This window comes from Danio rerio, chromosome 8 (genome assembly GCF_049306965.1).
Source record: "Danio rerio strain Tuebingen ecotype United States chromosome 8, GRCz12tu, whole genome shotgun sequence".
Lineage (NCBI taxonomy): Eukaryota > Metazoa > Chordata > Actinopteri > Cypriniformes > Danionidae > Danio > Danio rerio.
The window spans coordinates 29,289,190-29,308,540 of NC_133183.1; the positions used below are offsets into that span (position 1 = coordinate 29,289,190).

At 35.2% G+C, this 19,351-nt stretch overlaps 1 protein-coding gene across 2 annotated transcripts in view; it reads right to left on the reverse strand.

Moving 5' to 3' along the window:
- Nucleotides 1-9,714: 9,714 nt before the first annotated feature.
- The window catches only part of tafa3b (TAFA chemokine like family member 3b), a 154,058-nt gene continuing 144,421 nt past the window's right edge, over nt 9,715-19,351 (reverse strand). The window contains exon 5 of one of the 2 annotated variants that reach the window (XM_005166972.6): nt 9,715-10,447. In XM_005166972.6, coding sequence (XP_005167029.1) covers nt 10,436-10,447 — 12 coding nt within the window. In that variant the 3' untranslated portion in view covers nt 9,715-10,435. The remainder of the gene's footprint in view (nt 10,448-19,351) is intronic. The other variant, NM_001130795.1, reaches the window with a different exon arrangement.

The window sequence follows — 19,351 nt, forward strand, 5'->3', positions numbered from 1 at the left end:
GCCAGTGAAGTTGCTGAAGTACAGGAGTGATATGGTGGCGTGAGGAAGTTTGTGTTAAAACCTGTGCAGCAGAATTTTGAATATACTTTAAACGTCTCAGAGAGCTTCCTAGGCCCCTGAAGAGTGAGTTACAGAAGTCAAGACGGTATGTGAAAAAGGCATGAATAAGCTTTTTCCCATCAGGTCTGGATAAGAAACGTCTAACCCGCGCAATGTTACGTAGGTGAAAGAAAACACCTTATCCAGCATATGTTTCACGCAGCAGATGCCCTTTCAGCTGCAAACCATCACTGGGAAACATCTATACCCACTCATTCACATCACTACGAACAATTTAGCTTACCCGTTTCACCCACACCACATGTCTTTGGACTTGTTGGGGAAACCAGAGCACCCAGAGGAAACCCATATGAACACAGGGAGAACATGCAAACTCCACACAGAAATGCCAACTGACCCAGCCGAGCTCGAACCGAAGACCTTTTTGCTGTGAGGCGATCATGCTACCCACTGTGCCATCCTGATGCCCCAAAAGCAAATTTAAAATGTTAAAAATAAAAAGAAAATTTTAAGAAAAAAAGCTGAATTAAAATGTCGAAATCTGAAAATTGTCATATAATTACTATTAACTTCTTCTTCTTAAATATTATTATTTATTCATTTTAATGTGTGTAGTTTTTCTTTTTCTCTTTTCTGACGAGACCCTATTGAGGACCATACTGTACATGTAGCTTTAAAACCCCTGCCATTATCAACAAAGCATTCATTTCAATGAGCTTTGCATGAGTAAACTGCTGAATATGAAAAGCTCTATCAGAGCACCAACCACTGTATCCAAAATGTAAAAATTCAATATCTCCTAAACTAAAACCATGTAACTCTACTATCACCCTCATTCACTGGCTGTATTTCCTCATTTCTCTCTCTTTTAGTCATTGAGTTGGTGAGTTGTTTCTCTGTCCTCGTCCTCTTCAGTGCTAATGGCTGTGTGACGGGGCCATCTGTTCACACACACACATTCCACTATGTGTCATGCTAAATGGCACTAGTGTCCTGGTATCTGATAATCACAACAAATTTCAATAGGGTGTGTAAATGTGTTAGAGTGGGCCAAATGAAATTATTCTATAACTACATTGCTTGGTTACACAATGCACCGCGTGAATAAGACATCGTCACGTCGATTGACTAAGATGCACCTCTGAACTACAATTAATGCAACATAAAACTAGAAAGTGCCACATGACACTATAATATAAAGTTTAGAATAAACTGTAGTATTCTATATACAGAAACTCTATGTTTTGTATTGTAAATAACAATAATTTTTGTATAACTATTAAAACAACACAAACGCAAATGGGGCGAAATGCATTTCACATTATTTGTATCCCCTTTTTGACAAACTTTATACTTATTAACTATTAGACAAAACGTAATGCTTACTTTTTTTTTTCAGAATTTATCTTTAATGTACAGCAATGCACATGTTATTTGTTTGTAATGTAAAAGGCCTGAAAGTATAAAAGAGTATAGTGTTTTATATATAGAGAGTTTAGACACAAAACCTCTAAAAGCCATTTGTTGTTTTCCACAAAACTGGCTAGCAATCACTGTTTTTTTACATCTTTCAAAATGGTTCCATCTTTTAACCTAGAAGATGGTAATCACAACAATATAAGATTTTCTTTGCATACTTTCACAGATTAAAAAAAAATAGTATAATAAAAAATACTTTTATGCTAAAAAAATGCTCCAAATTTTGTCGAACATTTTCAATAATTACCAGAAAGAAATCTGCCAACACTGTGGTGAAAAACCCAGAAGCTTGCCATGGTTAACCCTGAGCAAATACCTTAAAACTTTGTGTTAAATTTTACCCAGCAATACTTTGTGCCCTGCACTCCTCTAGTAAACATACTGGACTTTATCTGACCAATTAGAGCAAAACAGATTGTCAGAAAGGAGAAGCTTATAGAGACGGAGTTCTTGCACAACCCATTTCAGACAGTTAGTGCTGCATTGTACACTGTAGAGCAGTGGTCACCAAACTTGTTCCTGGAGGGCCGGTGTCCTGCAGATTTTTTGCTCCAACCCTAATCAAACACACCTGAACAAGCTAATCAAGGTCTTACTTGGTATACTTGAAACATCCAGGCAGGTGCGTTGAGGCAAGTTGGAGCTAAACCCTGCAGGGACACTGGCCCTCCGGGACTGAGATTGGTGACCCCTGCTGTAGAGAAATGCAGGGTTCCACACAATTAATTTATCCTAACATAAATTAATTAAGTTAACTGTTAACAATTAAGTGAACATAAAATAACTAAATTGTCCCTAAAAAAAAAAAAAAATTAAAAATTGTGTTGTTTCTGATCATTTTAAATAAGTATTTGAACAAGCAGGATATACATACTGTAGTGTATAATATAATAAAATAAAATGAAAGTGTTTTTTGACCTTGCAATAGATAGAACCGTATTGTAGGAGACAAAATTAGGAACCTTAAAAATGGCATTATGGGACACTTTAAGCAATTAGACATCAGGATTAAACTCCAGCTCTGGATCACAGCAGTGGAGACTGTTGGCAGCAACTAAAGGATTTGACCACAGGAGTCGTATTAGTTCAGTGAGTCCTAGAGGACCAGATTAGAGCATCAAAACCCCTCACATACTGAACTATTTTCTGCAAGCCAGTGGCACACTTTTGGCGAACGTCAAAGAATGTGGGTACAGACTCAGGTACTTAAAGATGAGTGAAGGGAAGCTTCATCTGTGCCAGTCTGGCCTATAAACCCGTCGATGTGACTCAGATAGGGGCTGTTTATTTTAGACGTGCCATTTTAAGCCCATGTTAATATTTTATGCCTGTCAACGATTCAACAGCATTCTCGGCATGAATTTTCTTCACTGAAAAAATGTATTTCATGTAATTTAATTTAATATACGACAGCCCAAGAAACATAAATAAGTATTTAGACCAAATGTGACTTATTTTTCAAAGTCAAGCTTATTTTGCTGTAAATTTAGACTTGTTCCTCTGGCATTGCTTAAAATTAGATCTACTGTCATGATTAAAATTGATAAACTTAATAATTAAATATGAAATAATTATGTGAAAGAAAATCAAGAGAAAAGAAACAGCTAACATGTAGCATATTACAGTGGGGTTCATTGGTTTAACTACATTATTGAGCACGAACTAAATTAAAATACTTGTAAACAGTGTTGGGGATAACGTATTACAAGTAACTTGAGTTGTTTAATAATATTACTTTTCAAAGTAATGAGCGATGCATTACTTTTAAAACAGTAAGTAATGATATTAGATTTTTTTTAAGTATCACAAGTTACTTTGTAGTTTAATTAATTAGCTTTTAAAAAAAATTAATTTGTTGAATTAAAACTAAAGTAGTCACAATGAATCTAGGACTCATTGAGAAAATGTGTTCATTATTTTGCACACATCCAAGAAAAGGAAAAGGGGATTTTCTCAATGCACAGTGATTTTACTTAAGACAAATAGTACAAAAGTAGCAAACACATTTAAACTTTCAATAATCTGTATATATGGTATGTACTGTATAGCTCTGGAGTCAGGAAGCTCTCAGATAACATTATCCTAAAATATTATTTTTTCTGTGTTTTTTAAAGGTAAATGTAGGTTATACAGTGTGTTGTTAATTGCAAATGCAAAAGTAACTCAAAGTAATGTTATAAAGCATTATAAAGTAATTAAGTAACCCAACTAGTTTTAAAGAGTGACTTAATATTGAACTGCATTGCTTTTAAAGTTAACTTTCCCCAACACTGCTTGTAAATATATTACTACTCTTAGTTTAAGTTACTTTTAGTAATCAATAAGATTTTTTTTTTTTTGATGAAAAAGATATAGCTGTTAATAATATTTATTGAACAATGAGCAATGTAATAAACTCTTTAGGTAAATTTTGCACCATATTTTACAGTTTAAAGCCTTAAAATAAACAGGTCAATTAGAAAAAATATATATACAGCTGAACTCAGAATTATTATTACCCTCCCTTTATTTATTTATTTATTTTAACAGAGCAAGGACATTTTCACAGTATGTCTGATAACATTTTTTTCTTCTGGAAAAAGTCTTGTTTGTTTTATTTTGGCTAGAAAAAAAACGTTATTTTTTCTCGATAGTCTAAAGAACAAACCTGTCAATTCTCTACACTGTTCTGTCATTAAAGCTTTAAAACCCCTCAAATAACCCCCCCAATAAAAAAACCCTAATAATAATTATTAATAATAATAATGGTAAAAAAAAAACATTATTAATGCGTATTTAGTATATTCCACTAAATATGTATAAGTTGTGAGTTCAGATTTTTTTTTTATATCTAAACACTATTTAGTCCCAACAATAAAAGCAAAACCTAAACCCAGCAGTCCGCACACATTTCTATTTTCACCAGAGCATGACCTCTAAATAAAAAGCAACAAGGTTTTCTCAGTCAATAGCAGTACCAGATTTAGTACTACTATTAATGAATAATTAATGTCAACATACATGTTACTTTAATGGGGGGCTGTTTGTGTCTTGTGAAACCTGGAGCAGTGGAATGACAGAGGGGTCAGTTAAACGTTACCCTCCTGCCAGCTGAATTATTAAGATCTGCTTTTCCTCCAGAAAGATCTTCGTGTCCTCTCAAATTATTATGCTAGATGACTTCTACCCGTGAGCAGACACAAAGATTCCTCCTCCATATTATTTGCTGTTGCTTTTATTCTTGTTGTCACCCAATTCACCTATTGGTTTTGTCTCAGCGGTTCTGAACACAGTAAAGCCTCTCAGGTCTCTGGAAGTGAGGGATCCTCCGGTGAACATGTTAAGAGCCAAACGCAGGTCACAAACATGTATTCTCCCTTTGGGGCTGAAACCTTTTTTTTTTTTTTGCAATACTAGAAAAATGACATTGCTACTGGCTGCAGAACAGTGTATGTGACATAACGCCCTCACACACACACACATAATTTGATTTGTGTATACTTTTTTGTATGCTGGAATATTGCTATTAATGCATCATAATTTAGCTGAACTGCATTAAAGCCCCAACCAATGTTTTGGTGCAAATTTCAATTCGGAAAACTATGAAGACAGCATTTCCAATCTCTGTCCAATCTTTCCTCCATTATTGTTCATCTGCCTGGCTGATATGAAAATAATGAGAAATGATGTGTTTTTATCAGCGAACAGTTATGTAGGTCACCGATGTTAAACTTCAGAATAGTGGGAGAGAGTCTTGCTCAATACAGCCAGATACAGCATGATTAATATGCATTCATCTGCCTGTTTTTCTAACTCTCTCTCAGTGTGTGCATATGTGTATGCGTGTGATGGTGATAATGCTAATTTATAATCTACAGATGTTTTTGATTAAGCAGCTATCCTCTTCCCACATATAATGATATGCTGATTTATTCCACAATATTTGCATTTTAAAAGTAAAGCCTTTATAATTAATAAAAGAAGTAATCATTTATGAAATAGTAAGAGTTGAAAGTTCTGTTGTCACATGCATATTAATGAAGCAATATCACAAAAGTAAGAGTAAAATTAAAGTTCTGTACTTTCATTGAACTTCCAAGAATCTGTCCATTTAACAAATGGTTCTTCATAGAAGAGAAACATTTATTTATTTTTATTTTTTTTTACCTTTTATCAGATGACGGACCATATATGGTAATTTATTTTACACTGATTAAAATATGATCATATAATTAAATAATCAATAATAACTCTCAGTAACATGTCAAGGAGGTCAAAGGAGTATTTCAATGAGTGAACTATAAAGAGTTAACATTCTTTTCACACTAAGAAAAATATATACTTTTTATACTTATATAAAATATACTTAAAGGTATACTGTATATTAGTCCTTTTCGAGGACAAGCACAGGAACACTTTTCTGAAACGTACAACCCAACACACTGATGCTGTGTTTATAATAGATGTGAAACGCGAAAATACATTGCGCTAATTGCATGTAGATGCGTGAACATTTGAGTTTACTCGCTACATTCACACGTCAAACTCACTTCACAATAGACGCGGATTTGCCTCATGGGCAGGGCTTCTGTCTGCCCGGTGACTCTAGCTTCATTGCTAAACGGCTAACATGGATTACATTCAGAGAATAGCTTTATGTGCTTTAGGAAGGCTGATAGACAGCCTTAGATTCATTCGGTACCATGTCCATTAGATCCATTCAGAGGTGCACCCAGCTCTGCGAGTTCATCAATTTGTCCAGAAACTAAACTGGATGATAGAAGCTTTTAGCAGTGCTTCTGATTGAGCCCAGTTTAATGACCTGTTGTCCGGTGTCAGCAAGAGGATTTCCTCTCGGGTCACCAACAATAGGCGCTACGTCATATTATGTTTATGCACAAATAATGGCCTAATGTAAAGTATAAAAGCAAAACATCAGTAGGCCATTTGTATTGGGTACACCTTGAGGTATTGAGGATGAGTCATCTGCAAATGTCTGATTAGGTCTCATGCAAAGGCTCGTGCACACCGGGATGCTTTTTGCTTGGGTTTGCTGTTGACGTTTAACACCTCGTGAATAAATAAAGAGTGCCAATGTGATCGTGCACACCAACAATACGGCAGGCGTAAAGGCGTCATTTTTAAATGCTCGTTTTTTTTTTTTTTTTAGTTTTGACGCATCACGTCATAACCTACTCCACCAATCAGAATGACACTTTTCTTCATGTGCACGGAGCTGCTGAAGTTACAGTAAACAGCACTTGGAGGTGTTCAAGCACAAAACTGTCAATACAAGTGCACATTAAAGAAGATGCTTATTGCACTGGTAAACGATTATCATTTCTTCATGGCTAGGGCTGGAGCTGCTGCTTGAACCATCCATATGTGTTTGAATCGATAGTAACTTTTACAATAAGCGTGTTAACTTTCTGTATTCTTCTTCTGTGTTCCAAGCAGGTGTCAAAAGCTTCACATCAAGGAGTGATTTTGCATAATTTTCTGCTCGACGCCAGTGAAAATGGCTTAGGTTTGAATCTGGAAAAATATCTTGGAAAAACGTTGACGATAAACGCAAACAAAAAGTGTCCCGGTGTGTACGACCCTTAAGGCAACATGATCGTTCTCAACCTGTCCACTGCTATATTTTTTTAAATATAATGTGATCCCCCACAGAGCTTGCTGAGGCCCCCTTGTGGGCTGGGACCCCCCTGTTGGGAACCACTGATGTAAGCTACATGTCACAAAACATGAAAAACCTCTTTATTGTGCCAGGTGTATAATAGGGCCCAAAAACTTTTTGCCACCTAATGGCTTAACATTTTAACTTGCTGAAAAAACTGAAATACTGGAAATCTATTATTCCTGCGAGTCAGAAAGAGTGGGAATCTGTCACTTTTGGAATGATTTTCATCCAAATGGCTTCAGGTAAACATAAACTTTACCTACAGCATTACCTCAATTTTATGCACAGCCATCATCTAGAAATAATCGCCTCTCAACTCATTAATATAACACATGCAACTCTTCAGCATTCATACATTATGTACATGCACATACAATATACAGCCCATGTATGCAGCATGCACAAAACTATACCGCCATTCTTTCTTCTTTCCCCCTTCCTTCTTTTCTTGTCTTCTTTCTTTCTTATTTATTCATCTAGCTCACATTTTATTTTCGTCGCTGCTGTCAGAGTGTGTATGGTATCTCTCCTGGCCTTTTCCCTCTGCCGTCAGACTTCATTAAATCTGCAAGTTGTATTTGCATAAGCGGCACCAAGTCTCAACACCTACATCCCAGGGTGACGTGTCATTTCCTGGTGTGTGCGAGTGAGAGAAAGACAGCGGCGTCTGACAATATATGCGAGCGCCTTTGTTCGTCTGTTTGTATTTTGCTAGATTTCTACTGATTCAAGGTAGCCCAACAATCCCAGGCGCTTTAGAAGTGAGCTGCGCCTATTATTATTCCACGTTGTGCCGATGAATTTTAAAACTTACTGTCTCGCTGTTCTGCTGCGGCGAGCTTCACTGTGCGGTGTGTGTGTGTGTTTCATGATATCATGTATTATGATATCAGCATGCATCTCCATACACTGCCTATGCATCATTTCACTTTCAAATCTCTCTCTTTGTGCACCTCTCTGTGCTGCCATTGTGGTTCGTATTAATGATTTTTATTTTGGGCTAATTTCTCTAATCTCTTAATGACATGCACAGACGTTCTTGGGATTTTCTCAAAGCTAAATAGCATGTGGGTTGAAGATTTGAGTATTCGATTAGACAAATATAAAATGCATACTGTTGTTAGAAAGGGAAGAACAGGAGAGAGTGAGAGAGTGAGAGAGAGAGAGAGAGAGAGAGAGAGAGAGTGAGAGAGATAGGATATGTTTACACTGCAGAGCTATTTTAGCTGAAACATGAGGGTGTGCATTTAGAGTGACTGCGGTTTTGTCTTAAAGCGTAAAGGTCACAAAACATGATACATACAGTGAATCCGGAAAGTATTGATATCGCTTGACTTTTTCTACCTTTTTTTATATGTTACAGCCTTATTCCAAAATGGATTAAATTATTTCCTCAAAATTCTACACACAATACCCCATAATGACAATGTAAAAACAGATTTTTTTAAATTGTTGTAAATTTATAAAAAAAAACCTGACAAATCAGAAGTACATAAGTATTCACAGCCTTTGTCGTGAAGCTCTAAATTGAGCTCGGGTACATTCTGTTTCTACTGATCATACCTGAGATGTTTCAGCAGCTTAATTAGATTTCACCTGTGGTAAATTCAGTTGATTGGACATGATTTGAAAAGGCTTACACCTGTCTATATAAGGTCCCAGGGTTGACAGTGCATGTCAAACCACAAACCAAGCATGAAGACAAAGGGATTGTCTGTAGACCTCCAAGACGGGATTGTCTCGAGCCACAAGGCTGGGGAAGGATACAGAAAAATTTCTGCTGCTCTGAAAGTTTCAATGAGCACAGCGGCCTCCAACATCCGTAAGTGGAAGATGTTTGGAACCACCAGGACTCTTCCTAAAGCTGGCTGGCCATCTAAGCACAGTGACCGGGGGAGAAGGGCCTTAGTCAGGGAGGTGATCAATAACCCGATGGTTACTTTATCTGAGCTCCAGCGTTTTTCTGTGGAGAGAAAAGGACAACCGTCTGTGCAGCAATCCACCAATCAGGTCTGTATGGTAGAGTGGCCAGACGGAAGCCACTCTTTAGTAAAGGCCACGTAGCAGCCTGCCTGGAATTCGCCAAAAGGCATCTAAAGTACTCTCAGACCATAAGAAACAAAATTCTCTGGTTTGATGAGAATAAAATTGAACTCTTTGGAGTGAATGCCAGGAGAAAACCAGGCACTGCTCATCACCAGGCTAAAACCATCCCTACAGTGAAGCATGGTGGTGGCAGCATCATGGGGATGTTTTTCAGCAGCAGGAACTTGAAGACTAGTCAGGAAGGAGGTAAAGATGAATGTCAAGGAAAACAAATGAATTTAATTCATTTTGGAATAAGGCTGTAACAAAAAAAATGTGGAAAAAAGTGAAGCACTATAAATACTTTGCAGATGCACTGTACACAATCCTGATTATATTATTTTCCCCATGTATCAGTATTGGTGGAGGAAAAAGGAATAAAAAATTCATTCGTGCCAAAAGGTTGAAAACAAAGTAAGTAGAAAATGTTCTTTTCAACATGTTTAATTATTGAATATAATACTGACACGTGTACTCAATAGCAGTTACCAGGCTGGATAAAAACATTGATAATAATAAAAGTGATAACCGTTAAACTTTATTTCGCTTGTTTTTGAGAATAACACTTTGATCTTTTACACTTTTACATTATCTAGAATATACTTGTACATCTAATCTGTTGTTTCAGACTGTGGGGCTGAAAAGCTTTTCATTTAGAAATAAAGACTATACACATGAGTCCATTAGAGGTCCAGACGTTTAAATGCTGATTCCACAAGGAATAATTGGACCTTATGGTCAGGTAGAGCAGGGATAATCATGGAATTGTGGGGAGAACTGAAATACAATGACGGAGAGCATGTTACTGAAGAGCTTAAACTCCACTGGGCTGCACTGTTGTAGGTGATCCAAACCTTCTGTAAAAAACAAATAAACTGCATATGAACATCAAGACCCCCTAGCCAACACATTCCAGCGTCTATTGATCCACATTCGAAAGATCGAGCGTCCGGAAGGCCAGGGGGTCCATTGAGAAGGGCACATTAACTCTAGGATGGTCCTAATGTTTATGGAGGAGATCAGTCTGTTCCTGATTGCAGATAATCTTCATATGACTAATACTGATAAATCCTGTTAGCTGAAGCTCAATGCTGCCTCTAGTTAGTCTCCATTTTCAGCTCTTTTGTCCCAGGACATTGTTGCTTGGAACTATCGAGTCACCTGAAACAAAGAAAAAGAACATGTTTGTCTGTTAGATACACGCTGAATAAAAGACAAAAGTAAATGCTTTTTTTTTCTTTAAATTTTTGCACTCAGAATTGAACTAAATGCAAAGCAAGTTTATTTATATAGCACATTTCATACACATAAGTAATTCAAAGTGCTTTACATAAACAAGATAAAAATAAACAAGAAAATTAAAAGAATAAAAAAAATTAAAACAGATAAAAATGTTCCAAAATAGGTTATGAAAGAGTGAAAAAGAAAAGAAAGACATAATAATGTGATCTGTTGGATGTCGCTAAACATTTATAGACCAAGTTTTGTTAAAGTTTGTTAAATTTGGAATGAAACAGAAGTTAACCTTGTCTTTTTTCCCATTTCGTGACACATCCAATTGAAACTATTCTGAAATGAGATAAAAAATGTAGGGCGGTGCATGATTTTGTCCTTTGGGAACTGATTGGATCGTTGGAGGTTGCTAATTGAACGATTATGAATGGACAAAAGCAGGGCATTAATGAGATACACACTGCAGAGCCCCACCATAAAGGCATTTCATGCATCAAGAAGTGAATAAAGTCGTTTTAAGGGGGAAGAGAGAATGTTAGCGTATTTGATCAAAGATTTTATATTAATATAAATATTCTATTAATTTAAGTTTTCATGGGTTTGGGGATCAACAAAAGGACCTCAAATTGAGCTCACATTGCTGTAAGCAGTATGTGTCAACGCACTTAATCTATTGGCACTAACACTGCTCAAACAATGGCTAGGGCAAATTATTTTTTTTTACAAAAAAATGAAGTGGATATATCATTTATAAAAAACCTTACTATTGCGTTTCCATACAAAAACAAGAAGAGTGCATTTTGATTTGTTTGAATTGTCTTTATATGGAGGTTGCTAATTGTAGGTTTCACTCGAACTACGAATTAGCAAAATCTAGCATACTTTTACTTAAACATTTACAGTGCTCAGCATGTAAAATTATACCCCTCACAAATCTATCTTTTCAATTAATATCTTTAATAGGAAACTATACAGTATTATATTTGTGCATATACATTAGATTAGTCAGTACTGATGCCAAATCTGTACTGTAAAACATTTTTGTAATGTTTTACATTACAAAAAGTTATGATAACTGTCCAAAAACTAGAACATCCAAATGTTTATGTTATAGAAAAATATTAAATACACATTTTAAATAGAGGAAAAATCAAGTGAAGCAAAAAATAAATAAATAAATAAATATTGTAGGTTGCAATTTTTTTCCCAATACTTTGCTTGAATTTAATTGTATGATCTTTCAATTTCTTAATATGATTGATGACTAAAATATTCTTTTAATCAATATATGTTTAATAAATCTGTTTTGTTTAAATGCACCAAAATACATTGCCTATATTCACTGAGAAATCGATATATACTGAGAAATATTAATTTTCAAAATGGGATATAATCCAGAACTATTATGCTGAGTTCTGTATGTATAATAACTTTTGAGCAACAATTTTTATGATAACAAATCTTTACACCAGAGATAATGAAGTACCTAACTGAAACCAGACACTTCAATAATTGAAACAAAATACATTAAATGTAAATTTATACACCAAAAACTTCTTGAACTTCAATATGAGCTTCAAATGTCATAAAACAACATACCCTGTGTTACTACACATGAAAAGAGAAGCATTCACAAAACACAACACAACACAAAACAGTGCAAATACAGCTGAAAAATTGTTAAAATACTACAGTACATATATATTTTTTTCTTTTTTTCTTTCAAGAGTTACCACTTAGATATATGCTTGACATTAATACCAGGTTTGACATGCTGTCCCGGAAGAGAGCCCTGAGCTCAGAGATAATTGAGCTCAAGGCTCCCGCCCAGTCAATAAGCATATAAGGGTATCCGAGATCAGGTAGGACTCAGAGCTCCCCTTAGAAAATGGAGGAAAAGGAAGAGATAGGGTGGAAGGGGGGATTCTTCCAAAATGAAGATAGAGCAGTAGGGAAAAATTGGTCCATTTATTTTAGGCTTGGATCTATCTGATTGGATTATTACTGGTTACAGATGAGCAGCCAGTCATGCTTATTCATTACACAAGCTCCCCTCGAAATTAGTTTACAAAACTACACTTATTTTGTATTTAAACAAACAAATTAAGAAAAAAAAAACTAAATTTAATCTGTTTTAGTTCAATCCATATAAATAGTTTGCTACATTTTGCAGTAATCCTTTTTTTAGTGTGCTAATTGTTATTTTTACAGAACTAAATTAAAGTAGTTCTGGAAATTCTGTAGCTTTTACTTCATAGCAGATTGTTTTTCTCAGTGCACCTGCACCTGTGTTTACCATCTGATTGCAACAAACTCAAAATATGATTATTTAACTGTTGTATGTGTCTACATTTTATACTTAGGAAGAAGTCGCCTGGTTCTCTATATCTGTTAGTACAGATTTCATTAACGCTTGACATTTATCTGCTCAGACTTGTTGTCCTGGCCACTGATGGGCATGGTCCGCTGGAGCTGAGGGTGAAACAGTTGGCGCCCAAGCAAACTCATTCATTTATGGCCTGGCACCCTGCCTTCCGACTTGGCACAGAGGGACGACTGAGGAGAGTGGCATGGCACGACGCCCGATACTCGATCCACCCTCTCATTCTTTCTCTTTCTTTCCTCTTCCCGGTGTCTGTTTCAGTGTTGGCAAGTTTTATGTTGAAAGAGGTGCGCTGGCACAGAACGAACAGTTACCGTGCTGATCAATCATTATAAACATCCATAACTGATCTAAGCAACTTTCCATTTCTCCTCTCTTGTATCTTCACAACGAAACATTGGTGGAATATTGCAGGGTTGTCATAGCTAGCTTGATCTCACTTTTTTTCAAGTTTCTTTCACAAGGAGTTTTTTGGGGGGTGGGGATGGGGGGGGGGGGGGGGGGGGGGGGTAATGATTTACAATAAGGTTCTAGTTCATGTATTTACTAACATGAAAAAAAAGAAATTAATCTATTTAAGTATTTATTAATCTGTGTTAGTCCTTTAAATCCTTGAAAATTGTTTACATAAATCCAATTTTAATATTTAATCTTTGCTGACAGATTAAAGAAGGTTAATTCATTGAAAAACTTTCTTTTGGTAATCTTTAATCAAAATCCATTTACTTTAACCATTTACTTTACTCATTCACATATGGGTGAGTGAAAGATGAGGAGAAGCTCACAAATGAAATCCCATATTGTTGTATTGTTTCAGTTGAAAATATATCATCATACTAAACAGGCACGTGCACACATAGGGCACCCCCCTCCCCCCCTTCAGTTCGCGACAACCCCCCCTCGTTCTTTAGTTCGTGTGCGACAATAATCAAAAGATTGATTGCATTGCATTCTACTGTAGATAACTGCTGTTTGTTGCCAGGATGACAACATTTAGAAAAAAGTTTCAGTCAAGATCTTAATTCCTTGGTTTCTCTTTCTTATAGCATTATATATTGGGTGCACATGAGTTCACTTATTAATCTTGATTAAAAGTTTTGATCAGCTGATGGTACACTATTCTATACAAACTTCGAGAACTGAGTTCGCTTAAAAGCATTTCAGAGCGAGGGTTCAGTGCTGTAGGTCTCATTCTGAGCGCAGCTGCATCTGTAATGAGAATTAATGTGTTTGTGTGGGTTTATGTAGCTATACTTTTATTGGACCTGGTAAAACCTCTGTGTCCTCAAAACTTAAAATGATTCATAAAGTTGTTTTAAAGACATTAATATAACCAGAGAGAAAATGTGAGCACTGTTACGAAGCTATAGGGTGTTGAGGGCAAACAGGAAAATAAGGGTAATCCAAAATATTTGGTCAAAATACAGGCTAATGGTTGGGCAAAGTATTAAAACAGTAAACAAGACACGTATCAAAATATGGCAAGACTAACAGGAAAAACACTTTGCAATGTTTGTGGGAAAACAAGACTCGGCAATATGTGTGTGTAAGTAAGAGGTGAATATAAACTCCAGGTAATCAATCGTCCAGGTAATGAATTGTCTTTTGTATTTACTGTATTATTGTTAGCAGAAACTATTAAGAACAACCTTTGGAGATTTTGTCATACAAATGTCTGTATACTTTTTCATCTATAGTGCCAAGATTTCTCTTGCAACTGAAGATGCATCACACACATTCTCAAATACTCCTTACATGAATTCACTGTGATGAAATATGTATAAGTGCTACAGTATGTGTGTTTTATGTTATCAGATCCATGGAGTCACAGAATAGTTTAGCAGTCATAAATCAAATTGAATGCTCTTCTGCTCTTCACCCATTTTATATTATAGAGAATTAAAAAAAAGAAATATATATATATATATATATATATATATATATATATATATATATATATATATATATATATATATATATATATATATATATATATATATATATACTTTCCAGCAAGGTCTTCATGTGTTGTGAACAGTAAAACAGCCAAAGCCAGATTGTCCAAGCCCAGAGAATTTATGTCAAAACTTTTAATTGGAAAAGTTTTTAATATACGTATATGTATAACTGCAGTGTATGGAAAATACATATTCTAGCAGTTAATGTTACTCTAATACAGTAGTAATGAAATTGATAGCTGTGAATATAATTTGATAGCCAGTCTTGGATACTTTCTCTCCAGCAGAGTCTAAAATTAACATTCTGTCACACAGAATTGAGTTAAATGGATGAACTGAGAAGAAATACTGGTAATGCATTAAATGGCTAAAATGGATAGTCCATATTTAAGGCCAGTAAAAATAATATATATGATGTGACATTCTATTTTGCATGTAAACTTTAAGATCTGAGTAAATTAATGCATTCAAATAATTAATAGAACCAATGATGAAGCAAACCTTTATATTTCAAATTATTCAAATCATATTGCTCACAAAAGGGTAAAATTATTGGTAAGTTTAAAGATTTAAAATGACAATCAATTAGTATTTTGGAGTTTCACCATGATCTTGGAGATATATCCAGCTGCAGACAGACCCACACGTTTATGCACAATCCAGAACACACAATCTAGGCAGGGTTGAACCCTATAGTGTGATATATGATAATGACCTATCAGTCTTCTTCTATTTTATCTCATTTAACGACAGCTAACTCCTTAATAGCATTATAGCAGCATACTGTATTTTACAAATATGGGGATCAAGACCGTCCGTGACTGTAAACAGTTTAGGGTTTTCCATTTCAGTCATTGTTCCATTATTATATCGCTATGATCATTTTAACATTTGTGCAGTTTTGGAACTCGTATAATGTAAATAAAAATAATAGTTAAAAGACTAATGACAATTATTTGATTAAGCAGATCAGTCAACCAAGCAAGCAAGCAATTAACCAGTCAACCAACCAACCAACCAACCAACCAAACAAGCAAGCAAGCAAGCAACCAGTCAGTCAGTCAGTCAGTCAACCAACCAACCAACCGAGCGACCGACCGACCGACCGACCGACCGACCGAACGAGCGACCGACCGACAATCAATCAATCAATCAATCAATCAATCAATCAATCAATCAATCAATCAATCAATCAATCAATCAATCAATCAATCAATCAATCAATCAATCAGCCAATCAATCAGCCAATCAATCAGCCAATCAATCAGCCAATCAATCAATCCATCAACTAACCAACCAACCAATTAACCAATCAATCAATCAATCAATCAATCAATCAATCAATCAATCAATCAATCAATCAACCAACTAATCAATCAATCAATCAATCAATCAATCAATCAATCAATCAATTATAGATGAAACAATCCAATGTATAAACTGATTAACTATTCAGTCTTCATGCTTGAACTTTATATCTTCAACCCATCTGTATTTCTTGTTCTAAAAAAACCCGCTTGGCATAAGTTCGTTTTACCCCGCACTCAAGAGACTAGAAATCATAAATGTTGACATCAAGACTTCTGGTCAGTTCATTTTTTTTTTTACTGCCGTTTTCTGCCTTTGACTTTTTTTTTTGTTGAAAACACTCTCAGTCAGTCACTTCGCATCTGTCATTCATAACATAAGTGGTTCTCTGTTTGTTGCCGTGCTTCTCTCTCTCTTTCTCTGTCTCTCTTTGTCAAGATTCAAGAAGCTTTATTGGCAGGATAAAAAGGGGCCGTCTCTGTTTCTCTGTTTTGTTTTTCTCTTTCCTAAATCAGGCTGCTTCTGTGTTTGATGTCAGTTCCAACAAACTTCAGGCTCTCTCCACATGAACTCCTAAGGTATGGTACGGAGCATGTTCACAACAAGAAGAATTAGGTCACTGAGAGAAAAAGAGAGGAAGGCTTTGTTTTCAAAATCTAGTCAACTGTCTACCTAGTATTTTAAACACTGACAGCCTTCTGTGACTCACATTCTATGGTAGCATCGCATACATCTTTCACATCTGGCAATCAATGCAAAAACATTGTAATAAGCCCAGTGGTGGTGGGGAAAATTTAAAGACGATGAGCAAAATTGTAAAATATGTATATGCACAAATATTAATAATACTGGTAACACTTTAAAATAATGATTCCTTAGTTAATGTTAATGTATTTACTAACATGAACTAACTATTAGTAATACATTTATTATGGTATATACTCATCTTTGTTAATTTTAGGTAATGTTATTCAAGGTAAATTGCCCATGTTATGTTAGCTCATATTAACGTATGTTGCTTTAACTAATGGTAACAACCCAAAGTTTATTTAAATAATGTATTAGTTCTAGGGTTCTCAACCACTTTCTCTGATCAATTTTTGAAGGCCCACCTGTCTGACAGTTCCTCTAAAATGTTTGTATGAATGGTTGTTGTGCCTTCTATTATTTTCTATTGTCAGCATTTTATAAAAAATAAAAAAAAAGTATTTAATTTCATACAAAACTAAAACGAAAAGTTTTATTTTACGCATAGTTTGTGAATGAACAGACTTATTGTGTACTAGTTGCAGACGCGATCATGAGGCTGTTTTTGCACTGAGTTTATAGCATTTAAACACAAAACAGGAACGCATTACTTTGATCATTTTAATATAGCATATTATCAATGAAATCCAAAAATTATAGTATAATATTGAGAGTTAATTTTAAGCCTGCAGAATCACCTGCAGGATCGCCAAGAGCCACTAGTGGGCCGCAGCCCACCGGTTGAGAACCCCTGCATTGGTTAATGTTGAATTTTGATTAATAAATGCTGTACTAGATAACTGAAACTTAATTATTGTTAGTAAATATATTAACTAACATTAACTCTGGACAATAATCTAAAGTGTCAGCACAATACTCAGTCTGCTTAATATTAGATGTTTCAACTAACACATAGCCTATAAGGAGACCAGCTGAACGTAACATGAGCTTAACATATGTGAAGCACTTGGAACACATTTGGAACGTGTGGTTTTTGCAAAGTAATTTTAGAACATTAAAACTTTAAGTCTAAAAATATAGTTCCAAAAATGTTTTCATTAACTGAAAAAAAAAAATCACAAAATAACAACAATTACTAATAAAGTAACTGAAATTAAATAGTTACCAGTAACTGCTTTCAGAATTTATAAGCAATAATGAATATTACAATATTATATATTTCAATTGTATAAACACTTTTTTAATAGTCATTTGTTTATTCAGAGGTTAATATTAACTCCTGGCAGAGTTTTCTTTGACATTATAGCTTTAAATTATAACAATACATCACTTTCTGTCTCTTTTGTCAAGTTTTTTGTATAAATTCTCCTAACCCATGTGTTTGTTTGTGTGTCTTGTGTGTGTGTGCGTGTGTGTGTGTGTGTGTGTGTGAGAGAGAGAGAGAGAGAGAGAGAGAGAGAGAGAGAGAGAGAGAAGGCTAAATATCTCACACACTTTTTAGATATAATCAGGGCCGGAGTGGGACTCCTTTTTAGCCCTGGAGTTTCAAGCCATAGACCGGCACACCTCAGTTCACGACCTACTATATTACAATGAGGTAATTTCCAATTCAGTTAATTACACTATCACGTCTTTTTCAAGAAAACAGCTGCTTTAGAACTTCAAATGTTCAACAACCTTACAGTTTTATTTGTCTTAACAATAAAAAAAAAAAAAAAAAGATTATCTCAGGAGAGGATTAAACACGGATCGACAGCATCATAACGCAACATGCTGACCGCTAGACCACAAAGGCCATGTTATACTAGTGTCTCTGGAATGATAGTTAATCCTCATCATTACCCTGCAGGCTACATTTTGATCATGGGGCTGTGAGACAATAAATAAGAAAAGCGGAGCTGCGGCAAAATAATGAATAAAAAGAGTGAGGCTATGGTCAAATAAATAAATGGAAAAAAAAGTGCGACTGCGACTGCTGTCTTCGTTCGCCTAGCTGGAGAGGAACAGTCTGCGTAAATGGAGCGCAGAGTGGGTGTCATCGACTACAGCTCTCATCTGATTGGCTGAAAGGTACGAGTTGCCCTGCTTCTGGCAGAAAAATCTTAAAAATACACACACACATATCCAGGGGGAGTCGTACGTGAAAGAGGATTTGCACATTCTCATATAGGATGAACCCGCAAGTTTTAAACATTCAAAACTTTTTGTACACTCTTATACATTTGCAAATGGTTTTTTGCATTTGTGAAACGTATTTTATGAAAATGTATTTTTATTTTGTGCACTTGAGCTTTTTTTGTGAATATAAATAAATATTTTACGCAAGTGAATTTGATTTTATTCACGTGAATTTGGCTTCGCATGTGCACATCGTGTCTTTTGCGTGAATTATTGTTGAGTCTTTTCTGACTCCATACAACCGATTCAAATATGGTCAATATAGACGTATATTATACATGTTTTCAGAATTATTCA